General features: G+C 48.0%; 1 protein-coding gene across 3 annotated transcripts in view; it reads right to left on the minus strand.

The window, feature by feature from the left end:
- Positions 1-8,661, minus strand: part of Esrp1 (epithelial splicing regulatory protein 1) — a 45,966-nt gene extending 37,305 nt beyond the window's left edge. For all 3 annotated transcript variants that reach the window (XM_013351827.2, XM_005362310.2, XM_005362309.2), the window contains exons 1-4: positions 8,377-8,661; positions 7,751-7,879; positions 6,476-6,589; positions 1,620-1,734 (exon numbers count right to left, since the gene is read on the minus strand). In XM_013351827.2, coding sequence (XP_013207281.1) covers positions 1,620-1,734; positions 6,476-6,589; positions 7,751-7,879; positions 8,377-8,508 — 490 coding nt within the window. In that variant the 5' untranslated portion in view covers positions 8,509-8,661. The remainder of the gene's footprint in view (positions 1-1,619; positions 1,735-6,475; positions 6,590-7,750; positions 7,880-8,376) is intronic.
- Between the last annotated feature and the right edge of the window lie 10,697 nt (positions 8,662-19,358).

Genomic DNA, 19,358 nt, shown 5'->3' on the forward strand with positions numbered 1-19,358 from the left:
GGGGGTGAGGGTGGGGTGGGGAATGAGGTTTTAGTTATTCAAAACAATGAGAGAGTTTAAGCAATGTACAGTTTTGGTGGTGAAATCCGAGCACTACGGAGGTGGAGGTAGAGAATCGTGAGTTGAAAACAGCCTGGTGCCTTATGGGAAGAAAAAGGACAATGGCAATAAGTACCAGCAGCCCCACAATCCTAAAAAAAAAAACAAACTTAAGTTGGACTTCAGGATGATGCTCCAGGTTAAAGGAAACAAATTTGCATGGCTATTAATATTTTTTAAAAGATTTTGTGATTTTTGTTTTTTATATGGATGTGTGATGTCTACAATATATGTGCACACCATGTAGGTACCTGGTACCCACAGGGGCCAGAAGAAGATCTAATCCCCTGAACCTAGAGTTCCACCCCATGTGGATGGCCAACACTCAAGCAAGAACTCTTAACTGCAGAAGCATCTCTCCAGTACCCCAAGCACAGTGTTGGACCAACACAGCCCAATTCTCAAACACTGGGACCCTTGTGATCTAAGATTTCTAAGCATTGAAACTTAATTTAACAATATATGAAGTGTCCAATATACTATTTTCACAGCCAGGTGGCATACACCTTTATCTTAGCACTTGGGAGAGAGAAGGGTCTCTGGTCTTCCTAGTGAACTGTAGGACAGTGAGATCCTGTCTTAAAAAGAAATAAAGGAAGGAAGAGAGGAAGGAAGGGAGGGGGGAGGGGAGAGGAGAGAGGGAAGAAGGAAAACACTATCTCTGTGAGAAAATACTTCAGGGACAATCTGCTTCCCTCTCTCTGTTTTCTGAGACGGTCTCACCACGTTATCTCTAGCTGGCTTCAAACTCACAGGTGTGTACACCTGCCTCCGCCTCCCGGTGCTGGGATTAAAGGTGTGCTCCATGACTTCTTGGCTTAGTCCCTGTTTTATCATGCCCCCAAGTATCTTATTATGATCACAAGACCTGGCTGGTATATATTTTTTAAACAGGTCAAGTCTAAAGGACACTTAGAAGCAAAATCTTATCTACTACAAGGAAGCCAAATGGACCCCAAGACCAAAGTAACCAGGCGCAAAGTAACCATGGCTTTGGGATCTGTAGAGAGTGTAAATTCTTCCGATTTTTTTTCTAATCCATCAACTGTCTATGTGTGTGTCATTCTCTCTCTCTCTCTCTCTCTCTCACCCTTATATAAGATACATTCACATATTTATTACCAGAAATGCAACCACCTCACATAAACCTCTAAACCACTTATCAGCTCCAGTTCAGCGGTGACTACTCTGAAAGACACCTATCATTTACACCGTTACTTCCTCCTGGTACAGTATATGTCAACAGTTTCAACAGGAACGCACACTGACAAAGTTTAAAGCATTTCCCTGACCAGGTACAGTGGTTAATGCCTTTAATGCCAGCACTCGGGGGCTCTCAGGGAGGATACCTACAAGTCTGAAGGCAACCTCCCTCCAGGCCATAACACCACTCTTAATTCCAAAACTTAAATTAAAAAAAAAAAAAACAACAAAAAGAAAAAAGGAAAAGAAAAAAAGAAAAGAAAAAGAAAAGCACGGGATAGGGGTACAAAGCCTTCTTAAATAACTTTAAAGGATACTCTCGGCCATCACTGCTACGTCCAGCTTGTCAATATCAGGTGAGCCAGGGCAACATTTCTTGAATTCTTTTCGAAGATCAAAAAAGGAATAGAAGCATTCAGGTAGTAATACATTCTGAGGGAGGAGAAGGCAGATGCTGTTACCGAGGTGAATCTGGTCCATATTTCTCTAATAACTAGGAACCTATGAACGGAATATTGTGCAATTTACCACAATTTTTAGAAATATAAAATTCAATGTGGAATGGCTCTTTTTCTTAATGCTTGGTCACGATACACTAGATCCCGCAGCAATTTCATAGTCGTCTCATTGTAACGAAACAGATAGCAATGTTTTTGGTTCACTGTTGTCTTCTAATCAAACCATTTCTGTTTTCTGCTTGTTTTGTTTTGGAGACAGGGTTTCCTCTGTGTAGCCTTACCTGTCTTGGAACTCGCTCTGTAGACCAGGCTGGCCTCGAATCCACAGAGGTCCTCCAGCCTCCGTCTCCCGAGTGCTGGGATTAAAGGTGTGCACCACCACCACTCGGCATCAAGCCTTTTTTTTTTTATTTTATTTTAATTTAGTCTTGTGTATCTGTGCAGAGTCACCTGCACGCACACCAGATGTGTGTGGGTTCTCATGAAGCCAGAAGAGGTTGTCAGAACCTCTGGGACAGGAGCCCAGATGTGAGGGCAGGGAACTGAACAGATCCTCTGCTAAGTGCTGAGCCACTCCTCACCCCGATCAAACCCTTTCTGAAGCTATTATATATGTGCAACATTGGGTTGCTGTATTTCAGGTTGTAATACACTTTTTCCAGCTGTTATCATTTTAGACCGTCTGTGGTTTTAGGTATCAGTTTTTACACAGATAAATTTAGTCTACGATTAACTGGTAAGATCTGTTGAGTCCCAGTAATATGCATATTTGTTATTATACAAGCTAGGAATAGTGAAGTCCCTATACTTTGCAAAAGATTACTTTTGAGCCAAATTATAGTTCCATATCCGTTTTTGCCCATTGTTCTGGCTTTACCTGAGAATCTGAATTGGATTTTAAACTATGCATCACAAGGGCTGATGGGGGCTCAGTGGTTAAACACCTGTTCATTTCCCAGCACTCACACAGTGACTCACAATCACCTGTCATTTCAGGCCCGGGGATCTGACAGTCTCTTCGACCGCCACAGGCATGCATGCACACAGCAAACATGATCCGTGCAGGCAAACCACCAAAACATACAAAAATTAAAATAAATCTTTTTTTTTTTTTTTTTTTTGTGGTTTTTCAAGACAGGGTTTTTCTGTGGCTTTGGAGCCTGTCCTGGAACTAGCTCTGTAGACCAGGCTGGTCTCGAACTCACAGAGATCCGCCTGCCTCTGCCTCCCGAGTGCTGGGATTAAAGGCGTGTGCCACCACCGCCCGGCAAAATAAATCTTAAACAAGCAAACAAACCACAGGCTGCTCAGGTGGCTCAGAGAGAAAAATGCTTAAACCCAATGGCTTGATTTTGATCCCTGAGACCCACATCACAGTGGAGGGAGAGAATGGACTCCAAAGTATCTATCCCCTGACCTCAGTGTGAGAAATGCATGTGTGCACGCTCACACTCACACACAAATGCACATGTGAACAAAAAGACACAACTAGACAGAGTAGAGTGCACATAATTCCAGGGGGGAGGCTAGAGAATTGAGAGACCATGCCAGCCTGAGTTATATACTAAAACTGTCTCAAAAAAGCCAGGGGGGGGCCTCCCGAGCATGTGCAATGCTCTCAAGGTTCAATTCCTAGCAAAGGACCAAAAAGGAAAGGGCTCTTTATGCCAAAGAGAGGAGAAAGTTACCTGCGGTTCTTACCTCTTACTCCACTCTCAGCTAGTAAGGATCACTGTGCAGATAAACAAATACTACACCGCTGGCTAAGGTCTTTTGTCAATGTTTGTTTGTGTAAGACAAGAGTCTCCCTGTGTCAACCCAGGCTGACCTCAAACTCAAGGCTGGGCAAACCTTGACCCTTTTTTTCCTCTCTTTTCTTTCTTTCACAACCAGATTGGCCTCAGACTCAGGTATTCACCTGCCTCTGCCTCCAGAGTTCTGAGACTAAGGGTGTGTGCACCATGCCTGGCTAAGCCTGGAAAAGTTCTCATCCCCTGCCACCTGCCTTGAATAAGCCTCCACACCTAGTTTCACGCAGGCTGGGGGATGAACCCAGGATGCCAGACGAACACTGCGTAGCTGAAGCAATTCTGGGCTTCTGCTTTTCATTCATAACCTACAGTCCATGACCCCAGGCTGGTTTTGAACTCACATCCTGGCTCAGCTGTTCAAGAGCACAGCGTTTGAGGTGCGCATCACCGTTTATGGATAAAACTAACTTCTTACAAGGAAGAATTTAGACACCCCCCCCCTTTTAACATTATGTGCTGGGTGGAGCAACACACTTGCCATTACATGAATGCGGAGGTCAGAGCTACTTGGAAAAGTCAGGATTTCTCCTTCTACCATGCGGGTCGAGGGGCTGAACTCTATTCAGCTTGGAGGCAAACATCTTTATGTGCTGAGCCACCTCTAGCCCTAGAGGTTTTTAAATTCATAATTGTTAATGTTCATAAACTTGAAATTCCCATTTACCTTTTTTTTTTTAAAAAAAAATACTTGTTTTTTAAAAAAGCTTAAAAATTTTTATATGTGTAAGCATTTTGCCTTTATGTTTATGTACACCATGACTACGCCTGTTGCCCACAGCAGTTACAAGCAGGCTTTGGATCCCTTGGAACTGGAGTTACAGATGGTTATGAGCCACCATGTGGAACCAAAGCCAGGTCCTTCTCAAGAGCAAGTGCTCTCACTGCTGGGCCATCTATCTCTCCAGCCAGGAAATAGTAAATATATAATGACATCTCTAGTGGATTCTACTCATTTTGATCTCCTTATACTGTAGGTGAAATCAGCATGATTGGTTTGAAGAACTGCATGAAGCATGAATCTTCACAACGCCTTATGGTCATGAAAATCTACAGCACTAACTCACCCAACAGAAAACATCGGTTTAAATCACTATTCCCATTTGAAAGACAACATTTTATTTAGTGTTTATAAATGTATTGACATTACACTAAGTTATAAAGCAAAGTAAACAAGTTTGTATAGTATAAATGCCATTGCAAAAATAATGCTTCCACCCACAGTATTCAATATATATTATATATTTTATATATAATTTAAATATAATACTCTAATGTTAGGGGAAATTTTTCACCTATTGTTTATTGTGTAGCAAACTTATTTTCTCTGCAAGTTTTCTCCCCTTCAAAACAAGCCATCTAAAAAAACAGAAGAAACCGGGGTAGGGGGGCAGGGGACAATGGCCCTGACCTGTAACCCAGAACCTGAGAAAATAAGAGGAGAGGCTCTATAGACCATCTCCCAAAACACTGAAAGGCTAGCCTGGGCTATAACCATCTCAAAAAACTGGGAGAGGTTAAATTATTATAAAAAGTTTTTTGCCTCTAGGCCCTTTGTCTATGACTTGGGGGTTGGAGGGGAAGCCTCCTTTGTACTTCTGAGTCCATGACATGGTGACTGGTAGACCATTCCAGAACATCAACCAGCTACTAAAGGACTGATCACCTTCAAGGTGGAGGACCTGGGGCTTCTTCTGCAGATTTTCAAGCCATTATACATTTAACTAACTTAGTAGCTTTTTCTGCTTCAGAGAATGAAGACAATGGAGTCTGGGCTAACTGTACCTGCCCGTGTCTCTGTCCATCTACCAACCTTCTTAGCCTGACACAATCTTTCCAGCCTCAGTGCCTGCCACAACCTACACTGTTAAGAGAAACGACATCAGCACAAATCAGCTACACTGGGCCAGTTGTCTATGCTCTTCACTGTCCTGTCGAAAAACACTCTTCCCAGCGAGAGAAACGGGAGATCCAGGGTAAGACTAGTTTTGCTTATTGCATGGTCTTTTCCACATTGAGAAACGGCAGTAAAGGTAACCCTACTGAGAGAAGATTTCAGTGCATCCTCAATCCCAACACACAGACGAGGCAGGAGTGCCTGGACTTTGAGGCTACCCTGGACTCCAGAGCCAGACTGTCTCAAAAAAAAAAAAAAAAATCCACCCATTTACAAAAACAAACAAAACCTTTAAAATTTGGTTTTCAACACTTCAAATCAAAGGGAGTATTCTAAAATATTGTTTATGTTGGTAATCGTTATCTAAACAGCCCTAAATAAAAGTATTTAGAAGTTTGGAAGATTTTTGATTCTCTTTCATAGATAAAGCATTTCACACAAGAAAATTACCTCAAGGCAGTAAAATACCAGTCTTTTCTACTGTAAGTGACAAAAATTCAAACCTTATATTAGCTTTGGAAAATGCAGTGTCAAGCTGAATACATAACAAAGATGATGTTTTAATCACTGATGGATACCTATAAAATTACTCCAATCCCAGACACCTCCATGAAAATTACATGAGTTTTTCAATCGTGATAAAATATACATAATGTTAAATCTACCGTGTTACCCCTTGTTCACTACAGTTTTATCACCTGCTTGCAAGTACAGCAGTGTCAAGTTCAGGCCACTTTGAGACTTTCACCACCATCCTTTTGATTCAAAACATGTTTACATTTCCAAAACGAAAAGCTGCACCATTAGACAGAAGTCCCGGTCTGCCCTTCTTTAAAAGTAGAATAATCTGGATGAAAAAAAGCCTCCAGACAACCCCCAAAGTACAGCTGTTTTTCCAGAAGCCGGAATAAACATATTTGAATAAACCACGTGGTTTGTTCGTTTGTTTTCAGATTCCCCAAGTCACCCCCGCTGAGAACATCCACTTCTCCAGAAGCCAGCACTCTTACCTTCTTGGAAGCCTCGGGATGCAGGATCTGCCTGACATGAAGCTGCCCGTCAGTACACAAACAGAAGGAAGTGCCTACCCCAATGTTCAGCTCATTGCTCACTGACTGGTTAAACTGCAAGAACCAAGAACACGGGAGGGAGGCAACTAAAGCAAAATTTACAAACATGTCAAATGGGTCCAACTTGAAGATAATCAGAGAAAAATCGTCCTGAGGACTCTGAGGCCAGACGCGGGGATTATCACAACCCCCACCCCCAACCTGTCACTTTGTCCTAGGCAAGGATGCTTTTCCAACCAATCTGGAGCTTTTCCGCTGGGGAGAAGTGGGTTTCACTAACCAGCAACCCTTATATTCAGGATGAGCCTATCCCTAGCCCTATCGGAGGTCTCTTTTCACAGTTTGCCTCCAGATTACATCATTCCACGGGGCTGCCTTTTAAATGTTGGGATGTTCCAGCTTTAAATCACCCACTTCCGATACGCACGCGGGGGGTACTGAATAAGCAGAACGCTGTAAGGCGGGTAACACTTTCTTAGAAAATACTGTAGAAATAACTTCCTCCTTTAATAGGAGACTCCTGCGCTAAGGCAGAGGCTGGGAGAGCGCAGAATACAGCGCTGCACAGGTGTTGAGACCCGCCCTACCCAGGTTTCTAGCAACCGTCAGCATGCACAGCAGTTTTTAGGTCACCTCAATTCCTACAGGGGATCCCGCCAGCTCCACGGTGACCCAACAGGCAGGCCCACAGGTCCGTACTTGCAACCCCTCCCTGGGATCCCAATCAAGGCACTAAAGAAGCAATGAGGAAGCCGAGCCTTTGGAAATTAAGACTTGAGGCTGAAATCAGGCGGGCGCTCAGGAGCTAGAAGTAGCTCGGGATGACGGGTGCACGGATGGTCTGCTCCTCTATGTGCTTGGGCTACAGACCCAGACTCACTAGGGACTGCGCTTGGGCTTGCGGGAGCTAGGATTCAAACTTCGCCGGGGGAAAACGCGACTGATACTCCCGCCCAAAGAACTACGCAGGAGTCCTGCGAATTTCTATCCATTTCTATCCCAAGACTCGGGGGGCCAGGAAGAAGCACAGCAGCCCCCCTCCAGAACCCCTCCCCGCCCTCCTGCCGGACGCCCACACACAAGGCTGGGAGTCTCGCCACCCCGCCCCAGAAACAAGCAGAGACCGCTCCACGAGGGCGTGGAGTCACAGGGCTGGGTAGGGTCTGGAGGCCGCGGAAATGGGGGTGGACGGCGTGGCCCGGCCCAAACTGTCACCTGTCGGAGGGCTTGGTCCAGCTGCGGCGCGGAAGACAGGCTTTCGGCGTCAATTTTAGTTTCTTCTTTACAATCCTCCGTCAGTTCCAACTGATCCGGTCTAACTAGTACTTCGTGCAACTGTCCCACCTTGGGGGGTGAAGGGTGGAGAATAAGGGGTCAGTTCCCCCTTTTCAATTTGAAAATTCTTTCTCCTCCCCGCCTTCCCCCGGGCGGCTCGAGGCTTTCCAGGTACCCAGCAGCAGAATCAAGGCTCCCTGGACGGCCAGGGATCTGGTCTCGGCTCCCCCGCCCCACCCCCACCCTACCCGGATCAAGTCGCCGAGGCCCTAGAAGGGACCCCAGCGCCCCAAGAACCACAGCCTGGCCCAGGCGTCCCACGACCCGCAGAGAACGTGGCTCGGCAGCGCGGGCCTCTCTACCTGGGTCAGGTTTCGGAAGACTGAAATGGCCCCAAGGTGGTTTAGTCAAAAGGTTTGCTTTACTATGGATTCTCTAGGCCTCGGGGGCCCCGCTTCATACGCGTGCAAACAAAAAAGAGAAAAAAAAGCCCTCTATCTCCTCTCTAACTTCTACGATAAAGTTCTTGCCCCACGCCTTGTTTGGACCAGAACGTTGTGCAGTACCTTCTTGTTGGCCAAATCCACGACTTTCCATAACAGCAGGATCAGTTCCTTCTCATCTGAACCCAGCTTGGCTCCGGTGGCCCCAGCAGTGATCCCAAAAAGCACCACCAAGTAATCCGGAGACGCCGTCATGACGATAGGTGGGGAGGGGGAGGAGGGGGTTCGGGAGGTGGCGAGGTGGGGTTGGAAGTGAGAACGAGAAAACCTGTACTAAAAGCCTCTTCCAAGAGAAAAAGAAAGCGCCCACCCCCCTCCTCGCGGCCGCCAGGGCAAAAGGCGGTAACCAACCACCCAAGCCCACACCTGGCCGGCGCTCCACACCCAGGGCAGGAAGGGGGGTGGAAGGAGGGAGCAGCAGGCCTGCCCTTTCTGTATCCAATTGCTGGTGCGTCTATGAAAAAAAGCCGAGGAGCCCAGCTGCACCCCCGGGAGGCGCGAGCAATGGCTGAAAGCCTTTCTGTGTTGGGATGTGGCTCTACCTGCCCGCCCCTTTCCCCCTCCCCCACGTGGTGCAGGTAAGAGACACCTGGCGGCGCCCGCCCATTGGCTCCTTCAAACCACGACGTGGCAGCGGTGGGGGGGGGGTTGGAGGGGGAGGGCGAGGAGGGGGCGGGAGACAAAGGCTGGATGAATGGGGAGGCCGGGGCTGGAGAGGAGGAGGGGAGGAGGCGGGGAAGAGCGAGTTGTCACCCTCGGGGTAGCCAAGGCCAGACCGGGAAAGGGGTAGGGGGCCTAGGGCCCGCGACGGCGGGGAAAGGGTCCCCGCTCGAGGGGACGGAGAGGTGAGGGAGCTGGAGGGAAGCCTTGGCGGTGGGGTTAGGAGCTGAAGGGTCGCGCGAAAGGCCAAGGCGTCGGGAGGCCAAAGGAGGCCAGAGGTGAGGCTCTGGGCGCGGCGCCTGGGAGGGACCGGCCTCCGGCCGCCCGGGTAGGTGGCGCGGGCAATTGCGGAACTCGGGGACAGCCGCCCCTGAGCCCAGCACACCTCCAAGTACAAACAGCGGGAGGGTCAAGTCCTGCGGGCCCTGCCCGTCGACCCGGAGCGGGAGCTGGCGTTCGCTCTCCACCTCGGGGCGACGAGCCACCCCCAAACCCCCAGCCGCAGAACCCGATGCCAGGCTAACTAGGCAGGTCCCGGGGCGCAACCACAGTGCTCACAGCAGCTAGGGGACCCCGGGAGGAAGAACCCTGCAGCCCCTTCTCTATCATACACTTTGTTATGTCTGCTGCTAGTTTGAGGCCGGAACGCCCTCCAGGATCGGAGCACTTTTAACTGTGATTTCCTTTGGATACAAAATAAAATGTACCTGCCTGCCGGCCTAAAAAGACCTCCGTGAATCCGGCCAAACAAGCTTTTTGTTAAATTTCTTGCCCTGTCCTCACGCCCTCCACCCGTCTCTTGAATTTGCTCTGGGAGTGTGACTTGACTAAGGTCTCCAGCTCAGCGTGCGCCCACAGACTCTTGCGCCACTGGCAACTCCACCCCCAGCCACGAGCCACCAAGGGGCAAGGAAGGTCATGTTGACATTTTAGAAAAGCACTAGAGGTGTAGTTCCCTCGAGTTTTCTCTTTCAACCCGGTCTATTCTTGGGAAATATTACTAGTTTAGTGGCAGGTAAGCGGCCCCGAGTATTCTTGGTGTCAAACGCGGCCGCCACGCCCTTGCAACCCCTGGAACCCGTCGGTACTCTCCCAGGGATGTTTGTTAGTGGAAGCCTAGACTCTGGGGAGTAAGGGAGGGGAGTCGGAGGCCGGCGATGCGCGTTTCCCTGTAAGATGGGGTGCGGCGGGAGGCGGATGGCAAGCGGAGCAGGTGGCAGCGGCGTCCGGGAGAGCGGGAGGCCTGGCTCGCTCTCCGCCCCCGAGAGGGCGCTGGTACCACCTAGGTCCTCGCCTGCCTCTCCCGGGCTTCAAGGACGCCTCGCAGCCCCGCCCTAGCCCCGGAGTCCCTGGAGCCAACCTCCTCCTTAGGAGTCGCGGGGGCTGGGACTGGGCGGGGGATCTGGAAAAACCACCCAGATTGCATTGCAGTGGGCGAGGCTACCTGGAGTAGCCGGTTCCCCGAGCCGAGTCGCCCCGGGGCTCTCGAGAATGAATTTCTCTCTAGCTCTGCTCTGTCGAGAGAGGCAACACCTGGCAGAGGCGCGGGCCTCGGCAGGACCGACCGCTCAGCACACCAGGCTGGGAGGCCCGACGTCAGGTGAGCATGGTGCAGAGAAAGTGATTACAGCCGCACCTGAAGACACTACTGTGGAGTTTGGATTCGTCGTTTGTAGAACGAGTTTCGACGAACTGAAGACTTAAAAGTCAGCGCTTTCACTAGGAGAAGCGGCAGTAGGAAAACTAGAGGCACGAATCTCATAGCTGCCCCTCTTTGCAGAGACCTTCCATTCCCCACTTATGAAAGCTGGAGTCTCTGTTTCTCACATTAAAACAATAACTTAGGTTAACTTGTCCAACTGATTTACCTTAACAGGGTTTTTGTTCTTGAATAAATTCTCAGGCCTTCTAACAGCCTGGTACGTACGCTGCACTCAACAAATATTTATTTTTTAACAAATACTTATTAATTTGAATGAAAAGGAAGACATTTTTGCTCCTAGGTGTGGGGAAAGGACAAGGGTTTTGTTGTTTTGTTTTCTGCAGCTATGAGGGAGAGCATAGCGGGAGGCGTCTGGAGAGGTCCATGACTCTGAGCCAGGCCACGTGAGGAGAGTGGAGAGAGGGAAACTTGGAGCAGCGACTAAGATGCCAAGGGGGACCAAAAAAGGATAGACGTAGCCCAAATGACTGGATTATATGGAGAAGAGCTTCTAAGAAAAGGGCAGTACCGCCAGTCCCTGGGTAGAGGGCGGGGAGGGGGGGGATGACAGCCGGGAGGACCTGCCTGCATCCTTCCTACGTCGTCTTGGATATGTTAATATCGTCTCAGCCATTCAGCTGGGATTTGAGACATAACATCCCAACCTTTGGGGTCGTTGTGGCTGAAATCCAGGCGTTGTCAGGGACTCTGGAAAGCTGAAATTCCGACCGAGGCCGGAAAGAGAAAGAGGGGTGCAGACTGTTCCCCCACTGTTTCTGCCCAGGTTCTGCAGGTCACCTGGAGCTGACTGGCTGGATCACCTGGGGCTAGAGCTGCTTTGGGGTCTGTCTAGGATGCAGATTCCGAAGGGACCCCTGGAGCCGGCACGTTGTTGCTGTTGACTTGAAACGTGCCTGGACAGAGACTAGGGAGAGAAGGCAAAGTTTGGGGACATTTTGATCTTGGGTGTACACTTGAAACTTTCCCGCCCATGGCCCTGGTTTGGGGAGGGAAATCTCAAGAACCAGGAAAGGGGGGGAGAGACCCCCACCCTCAGGCAGGTGGGAAACCGGCCTGTTGATTGACAGGGGTATTTATCTGGAGTTCGTTTGACCCGTGAGAGACGGACGACTCTCTGAAGCTTACATGAATTTGTTTTTGTTTTTCCCTGTGTAATATTTTCTGCAATAGCCTTGGCTGTCCTGGAACTCCCTTTGGAGATCAGGCTGGCCTCGAACTCTAGCGTTCAGGGGTTAAGCCACCACCACCTGGCATGAATTTTTTAAGTTTAGAGGTGTTTTCAGCACAGAGAGAAGCATTTTAAAGTCTATATTTAGAAGACAACCAAAGGAGATTTACAGTTTTGAGCTTGTGACTATAATAGTAGCAATTCTTTACCAGGGATTAATATTTTATCAGAACTTCGTTGATTAATGTTAAAACTCTGGAGTCTTAGGTTTTTGTTTGTTGTTTGTTTTGTTTTTCGAGAAAGGGTTTCTCTGTGTAACCTTGGCTGTCCTGGAACTTGGAGATCTGCCTGACACTCATTTTTATATACCTTAAATCACTTTCGTAGACCTTTATGACTTGTATTATGCATCTTAAAACACTTTTTTATTCCCTCACAACTTAAGGTTTCATATCCTCAGACTTTTGCCTCTTGTATTTACATACCTTAGAGCACGTTTCTTAGACCCTCAAAACTTGCATACCCTTTTTTTAAAAAAAAAATACTTTTATGTGCATTTTATATTGCCTTCATGTATGTGTGTGTGGTGGTATCGGATCTCCTGGAACTGGAATTACAGACAATTGTGAACTCCGTGTAGGTGCTGTAGGGACTTGAGCCAGGGCCCACTGGAAGAGCAGTCAGTGCTCTTAACAGCTAAGACATCTCTCCAGCCCTAAACATTTTTGTTTTGTTGTTTTGTATTTTTTTTTTTGAGACAGAACTTTTTTGTATAGCCCTGGCTGTCTTGGAATGCACAGTGTGTGTAGACCAGGCTGGCCTCCAATTCAGAGATCCGCCTGCCTCTGCCTTCCAAGTGTTGGGATTAAAGGCGTACGCCACCACCTCCCAGCCCTTTTTTTTTTTAATTATTATTAATTCAGCCATTTACCAGGGGACACTGGTGATTGATTGCTGATTAATCAGTTTTGACATAGACACCTCAGCCATTCGCCCCAAGTTTGAGACCTAACTTAACTGTAATAACGCACCCAAATTTGCAGCTTTGTCTTATGATCTAGATGTTAATTCATCACTGTAAATATGAGACTCTCAGCTGACAGTCTACAAAAACAATCCCCCATCCCATCCCATCCCTACATATCCCTGCGCCCAACCAGGCTTTCTGTGTAGCCCTGGCTATTCAGAAACCCGAATTATAAACCAGATGACCTCAAACTCAGAGATCATCTACCTCTGCCTGCCTCCCAAGTGCTGGGATTAAAGGAGTGCACCACCACATAAGGCTAGTCTGCAGAAAATTTAACTTTCAAATGTCCTATAAAAAAAAGTAGGGAGCTGGGCACAGCAGGACATGCTTATAATCCTGGCGTTGGGGAGGAGGAGGAAGATAAAGACCAAGGAGTTCTAGCTACCAGAGAGAGACTGTGTCTATGAAAAATAGATTCAGCCGGGCGGTGGTGGTGCACGCCTTTGATCCCAGCACTGGGGAGGCAGAGGCAGGAGGATCTCTGTGAGTTCTGAGTTCGAGGCCAGTCTAGTCTACAAGAGCTAGTTCCAGGCTACAGAGAAACCCTGTCTCGAAAAATAAATAAATATTGTTAAAAAAGAAAGAAAGAAAGAAAGAAAAATAGATTCGAAACCGAAGGAAAAGAAACATAAAGGGCAGACTTGAGTAACACTGTGGGTTACTCATGACTTGTGCCTCACGAACTGGGCGGCACTGCGTACGCAGGAGCGCATCCTCGATTTAAGAATGCATAGCGATAAAGAAAAATGTCTGGAAATTGCTCCCCAAGGATTCAGACAAGCCTTATAGATGTTACCATGATGATCCAATGAGGGACTTTTCCCCCCTACCCCAATGCTGGCGGCCTATCCGCTGGGGGCCAATCCTAGGTCTTACTTTCTCCCGGATGCTGGGTAAGAGCTTTGCAGCCTTAGTGGTAGAGGAGAGAATCCGCTGTACTATTCTCGGTAACTTCTGTGAGACTGAGATTGCTTCATACTTGCCAGGCTATGTGTTAGCCTCCCTGCCCACCGTGCTCCCCCACCCCATCCTGCCCCGCCCCGCCCCGCCCCGCCCCGCTACTGCCTTGCAAGGATTTAACACTTTGTGCCAAGCCGGGCCTTGGTGGCGCACGCCTTTAGTCCCAGCACTCGGGAGGCAGAGGCAGGCGGATCTCTGTGAGTTCGAGACCAGCCTGGTCTACAGAGCTAGTTCCAGGACAGGCTCCAAAGCCACAGAGAAACCCTGTCTCGAAAAACAAAACAAAAAAAACCACTTTGTGCCACCACTGTCTTCAGTGGTGTAATACTTCATTACCATAGAATTCATGTATTTTTGTTGCTTTTCTTTGGTGAATAGAAAAAAGGTTTTCTTTGGTTTTAGTTTTAATTGGGGTGGAAGCATGAGTATTTTCGTGTTGACTGTGAAGGACAGGACCCGGATTACAGGCGGTTCTGAGCCTCCGGATGTGGGCACCAAACCCAGCACCCCTGCAGGAACAGGAAGTGCCCTTATGGGCCGAGTCTCTTCACCCTCCTTGTTCCCCATCACACTCATTTCATACACTTTAAGGTAGCTGTCAAGTGACCCTTCCTACACTGAACAGCTGCAACCTTCATTTCCTGTTCTTTAATTGCCTTCTTAGCCTCTTTTAGTCTGCGCGCATGCGTGCGCGTGCATGTGCATGCGCGCGTGTGTTGCTGGTAATTGAACTTGCTCTTTAGGGGGGTTTGTGTGTTTTAAGAAAAGATCTCATAGAGTCTAGAATGGCCGTGACTTTGCTGACCTGGAAGCTCTCTTTACTTTCAGGGTGAGTGATACTCAGAGAGCGACTACTTTAATGATTCCAATGTCGCGCGAGTCTCTGCATCGTTCTTAGTTCGCACATGCACATTCCTGGTTGTTACTACAAACGCGTAGTAACAGAAGTGTAGGTGTCAGATGGGGGAAGTCTGCCTCTCTCTCTTGAAGAGCTCACATGCTAGCCTGCTGTCAGGACCTGGAGGAGTTGAGTGCTTGGGAGGAAGACACATCAGAGCCCAGGAGCTACTACGCCACGGAGAGCACGCGTTCATCAGAAGCCAGCATTCAGAGCCTGCACCAAAGTCTCCAGCCAGCGCATCAGAGATGCGCCAGTGGGGCCAGAAGACTGTGTGTCTAGGAACAATGGAGATAGCAGCTAGTGACTGACATTTTCTTTTATCTTCCGTAGACCAGGATGACCTTGAACTCACAGAGATCTGCCTGCCTCTGCCTCCCCGAGTGCTGGGATCTGCCTGGCTAGGACCGAAGTGTTCAACCACACAGGACTGAAAGATTGGTTGAATGAAGAACTTGAGTGTTGAGATTTTTGTTTTCTTTTTTCTTTTGGTTTTTGAAGACAGGGTTTCTCTGTAGCTTTGGTGCCCGTCCCGGAACTAGCTCTTGTAGACCAGGCTGGTCTCGAACTCACAGAGATCCGCCTGCCTCTGCCTCCCGAGTGCTGGGATTAAAGGCGTGCGCCACCACCGCCCTGCGAGAATATTTTTTAAGGTTACTTTTGTTGATGTTGCTTTTGTTTAGCTCTGTGACGCTGTGTTGCTGTGCCTGTCTAAAACACCTGAGGGCCTAATAAAGAGCTGAATGGGCAGTAGGATAGGCGGGGCTGGCAGGCAGAGAGGATAAATAGAAGGAGAAACAAGGAAGAGGAGGGCTCCAGGGGCCACCCAGCCAGCCGCGGAGTAAGAGTAAGATACAGAAGTAAGAAAAGGAAAAAGCCCAGATGCAAAAGATAGTTGGAATAATTTAGGTTAAGAAAAGCCGGTAATAAACAACCCAAGGTAATGCCAGACATTCATAACTCAGAATAAGCCTCCGTGTGTGATTTATTTGGAAGCTGGGTGGCAGGCCCCTAAAGAGTAAAAAAAAAAATCAAAAGAGTAAAGATAAAAACCAATCCCAACACGAGTATTTCACAACTGAAAACCCCTTAATGAACAGCGTGGCTCTCTGGCAGTGTCCACCGACGCCCTCCTGTCAGAAGCAAAAGGAGCTTCACAACATCCCCACTAAAAACATGAACATCCTGAATAAGAATCTCTTCCACATGGTGGTGGTGCACGCCTTTAATCCCAGCACTCAGGAGGCAGAGGCAGGCAGAGCTCTGAGTTCAAGGCTAACCTGGTCTACAAATCAAGTTCCAGGACAGCTAAGACTATCACACAGAAAAACCCTGTCTCAAAAACTTAAGAAATATGTGCCAGATAGGAAATGAGGTTGAAATGTTGAAAACATTCAAGCATGTATCTGAGACATTCATCTGTGTCCATGCTCTGCAGTTGCTGATCAAGAGCTGTCATGATTTCTGCAACTGGCTCAATCCGCCAGCACTCGCTGGCATGCCAGCCTTGCTGGAGCGGCAGCCCAGCAGGTCCCTGCGTACACTCCGAGAAGGCAAGCATGGTAGTGTTCACAGTGTTCATGCTCATGGTTGTACCCGTTTGAGACTGCACTAAGGACAGTGGAACTGTAACCCTGAGTCGGAGAAATGCCGTAGCGTGTAACTAGCATCTCGGGTTTTAAAATACCAAGTGGAAATCTGTGTTCGGGATCTTCCTGGGTGTTCACTGCAGATGGGGTTGTAGGGTACCTCATCTTCTCCCTGATCAGACCAAACCTCTGCAATGGGGAGGGAAGGAAAAATGGATGACTGACTAAATGACAGTTTTCTATTATCCTGTGTATTCCACATTTATTTATTTTTTTTGTTTTTTTTTTTTTGTTTTGTTTTTTCGAGACAGGGTTTCTCTGTAGCTTTTTGGTTCCTGTCCTGGAACTAGCTCTGTAGACCAGGCTGGTCTCGAACTCACAGAGATCCGCCTGCCTCTGCCTCCCGAGTGCTGGGATTAAAGGCGTGCGCCACCACCGCCCGGCTGTATTACACATTTAAACACATCACTGGCCCGACCCTTGATTATAGCCATTATCAAAGACTGTCTGTAGAAAAATAGAAGTTTAATAGTGGCCCCTGCCTCTTGGCTATCTTGTGGTTTGGGCTTGTTCTTTAGTCTCAAAGGGACTTGGTTTCTCATTGTGACAATCAGGTGCCAACGGTGACATGACTCCATGGTCTTTAAGGAAACGGGGACGTGTAAATGTCTCCTGAGAGAGGATAAACCTAAGAGCCAGGAAGGTTGTACTGAGGAGACTCCCTGAGAGAGGAACCACAACGTCACGGACTCTCAGCCTCTGTCTTAAAGACAGCAAACCCAGTAGTCTTCGGAATTCAGGACATTTGGTCAAGCCTGGGCTACATAATGAGTCTCAGTTTCAACCCCTACAAAAGAGAGTGGCAAGGTGTTTAAACCAGACCTTGCCCCAACCCCTTCTTGTCATAGGCAAATTTAGAGAAAAGAGCAGATACAAAACAAGGAATCTGGACAGCATAGCAGCATGAGACACCAATGCTTGGAGATTATAGAAACGAGGCTGTTTCACTGATCATCTAGGGGGACGTGATGCCCCCAGAAACTTCTCTCTCCTTACTCTGGCCTTTTGGCTCCCTCTTCCCACCTGTTCCTTACTCGGGCTCCTTTACAAGTTCCAGAGAGAAGAAGCCCAGCAGCAAGATTTTCCTTTAAGTCAAGGTGAGGTTGACAGCTGGGCTTTAAAGGCCTGAACTGAAGAGGATGTGGGCCATGGTCTTAGGCCTTCTATTGCTGCGAAGAGACACCATCACACGGCACCTCTTATAAAGGAGAACATTTAATTGAGGGGCCTCACTTACAGTTTCAGAGGTTCAGTTCATTTTCATGGTGACTGGGAGTATGGCCGTGTGCAGGCAGAGATGGTGCTGGAGAGGTAGTTAGGAGTTCATCTTGCAAGCAGCAGGCAATGGCCTAAGACGTGGGGAGTACCTCCAGCATGGAAGATCGCAAAGCCACGCCCACAGTGACACACTTCCTCCAACAAGGCCACACCTCGTAATGGTGCTACTCCCTTTGGGGGACCATTTTCTTTCAAACCACTGTAGCCATGCTCCCTGTAATAAACCTTCCGTGCTGCTGTGAGCAACTCTAACGAAAGTCAGAGGTGAAAACAGAAAGGAGACCAGGAGTGTATGATGTCATCCATGTATTAAAAACCTACACAATATTAGTTCATCTTCACTGATTGCTTTTCGGGGAAAGGAAGCATTGTCTCTTATTTTCTAAGTCTCTGGCTTCCTTGCAGTCAGCTTAGCCAACCCTTTGGCTGATAAAGGGCCAGTGTTGCTAGTCTGGCAAAATATAACCCAGGAACCAGGAAATCCTTTTCTCCTTACTTTGTATGTTTGCAGGATATAAATGTTAGGTTGAAAGAGCACATTTGGCAGAAACTGCTGTTTGGAGACAAGGAAGATAATTTTTACGATGGGTCTATATCTGCTTCAAACAGTGTAGTCAGTACCTCTCACCTGGGACTCGGTGGGTGTGGTCAGTCATTCATTTAATACTGTTGACAGGCTTGTTGCCCCAAACAGGATGTTAGGCACTGGAGACTCAATAGCGAATAGAGACAAACATGGCCCTTGTTCAGTGAGGGCGATGACCAAGTGCTAGACACAAAACCAAATGCATAAACAGTACAAGTGCTCTCAGAACCAGGGCCCTGACTCCACACTCTAGACTCAAGGTTGGGAGGGATCACAGCATGCCAGAATTGTCTATAGAGGAGGAACTTAGGAGTTGCTCTTGACTTGCTGTGTCTAAGTGGTTGCCAAGTGCATGGACTTTCTCTAACGTTGCTGATTCTGTGTGTGTGTGTGTGTGTGTGTGTGTGTGTGTGTGTGTGTGTGTGTGAGTCTAACATTCCCGTCTCTGTATAACATTCCTGTCTTTGTATATGTGTGTGTGTGTAACATTCCTGACTCTGTGTGTGTGAATCTAACATTCCTGTCTCTGTATAACATTCCTGTCTTTGTATATGTGTGTGTGTGAGTCTAACATTCCTGACTCTGTGTGTGTGTGTTTGTGTGTGCACGTGTGCAGGTGTGCATATTCCACAGCACACCTGTGCAGATCAGAGGACACTTTTGGGAGTTGGTTCTTTCGTTGTATCTTGGTGCTTGTTTGAGTTCGGGTCTTTTTTTGTGTGGTTTTTTTTTTGTGTGTGTGTGTGTGTGTGTTTATTTTTCCGTAGCCACGTTTGGCTTCTGCGTTAGAGGCCAGCCTGGTCTACAGAGTAAGTTCCAGGACAGCCTGGGAAACACAGAAAAACCCTGTCTCAAGGTCTCAAGGTGCGGGAGAAAGCTAAGATCGCAGATGGACACTATTGCACATGGCTTTTTGTGTGGGAGGGTGGGGAAGCAGGGTTTCTCTCTGTAGCCCTGGCTCTCCTGGAACTCACTCTGTAGACCAGGCTGGTCTGCAACTCACAGAGATCCGCTTGCCTCTCCCTCCTGAGTGCTGGGATTGGAGGTGTGTGCCATCACCTGGCTGTAGGTGGCTTTTTTTTTTTTTTTTTTT

The sequence above is a fragment of the Microtus ochrogaster genome, linkage group LG5 (genome assembly GCF_000317375.1).
Source record: "Microtus ochrogaster isolate Prairie Vole_2 linkage group LG5, MicOch1.0, whole genome shotgun sequence".
NCBI classification, from domain to species: Eukaryota; Metazoa; Chordata; class Mammalia; order Rodentia; family Cricetidae; genus Microtus; species Microtus ochrogaster.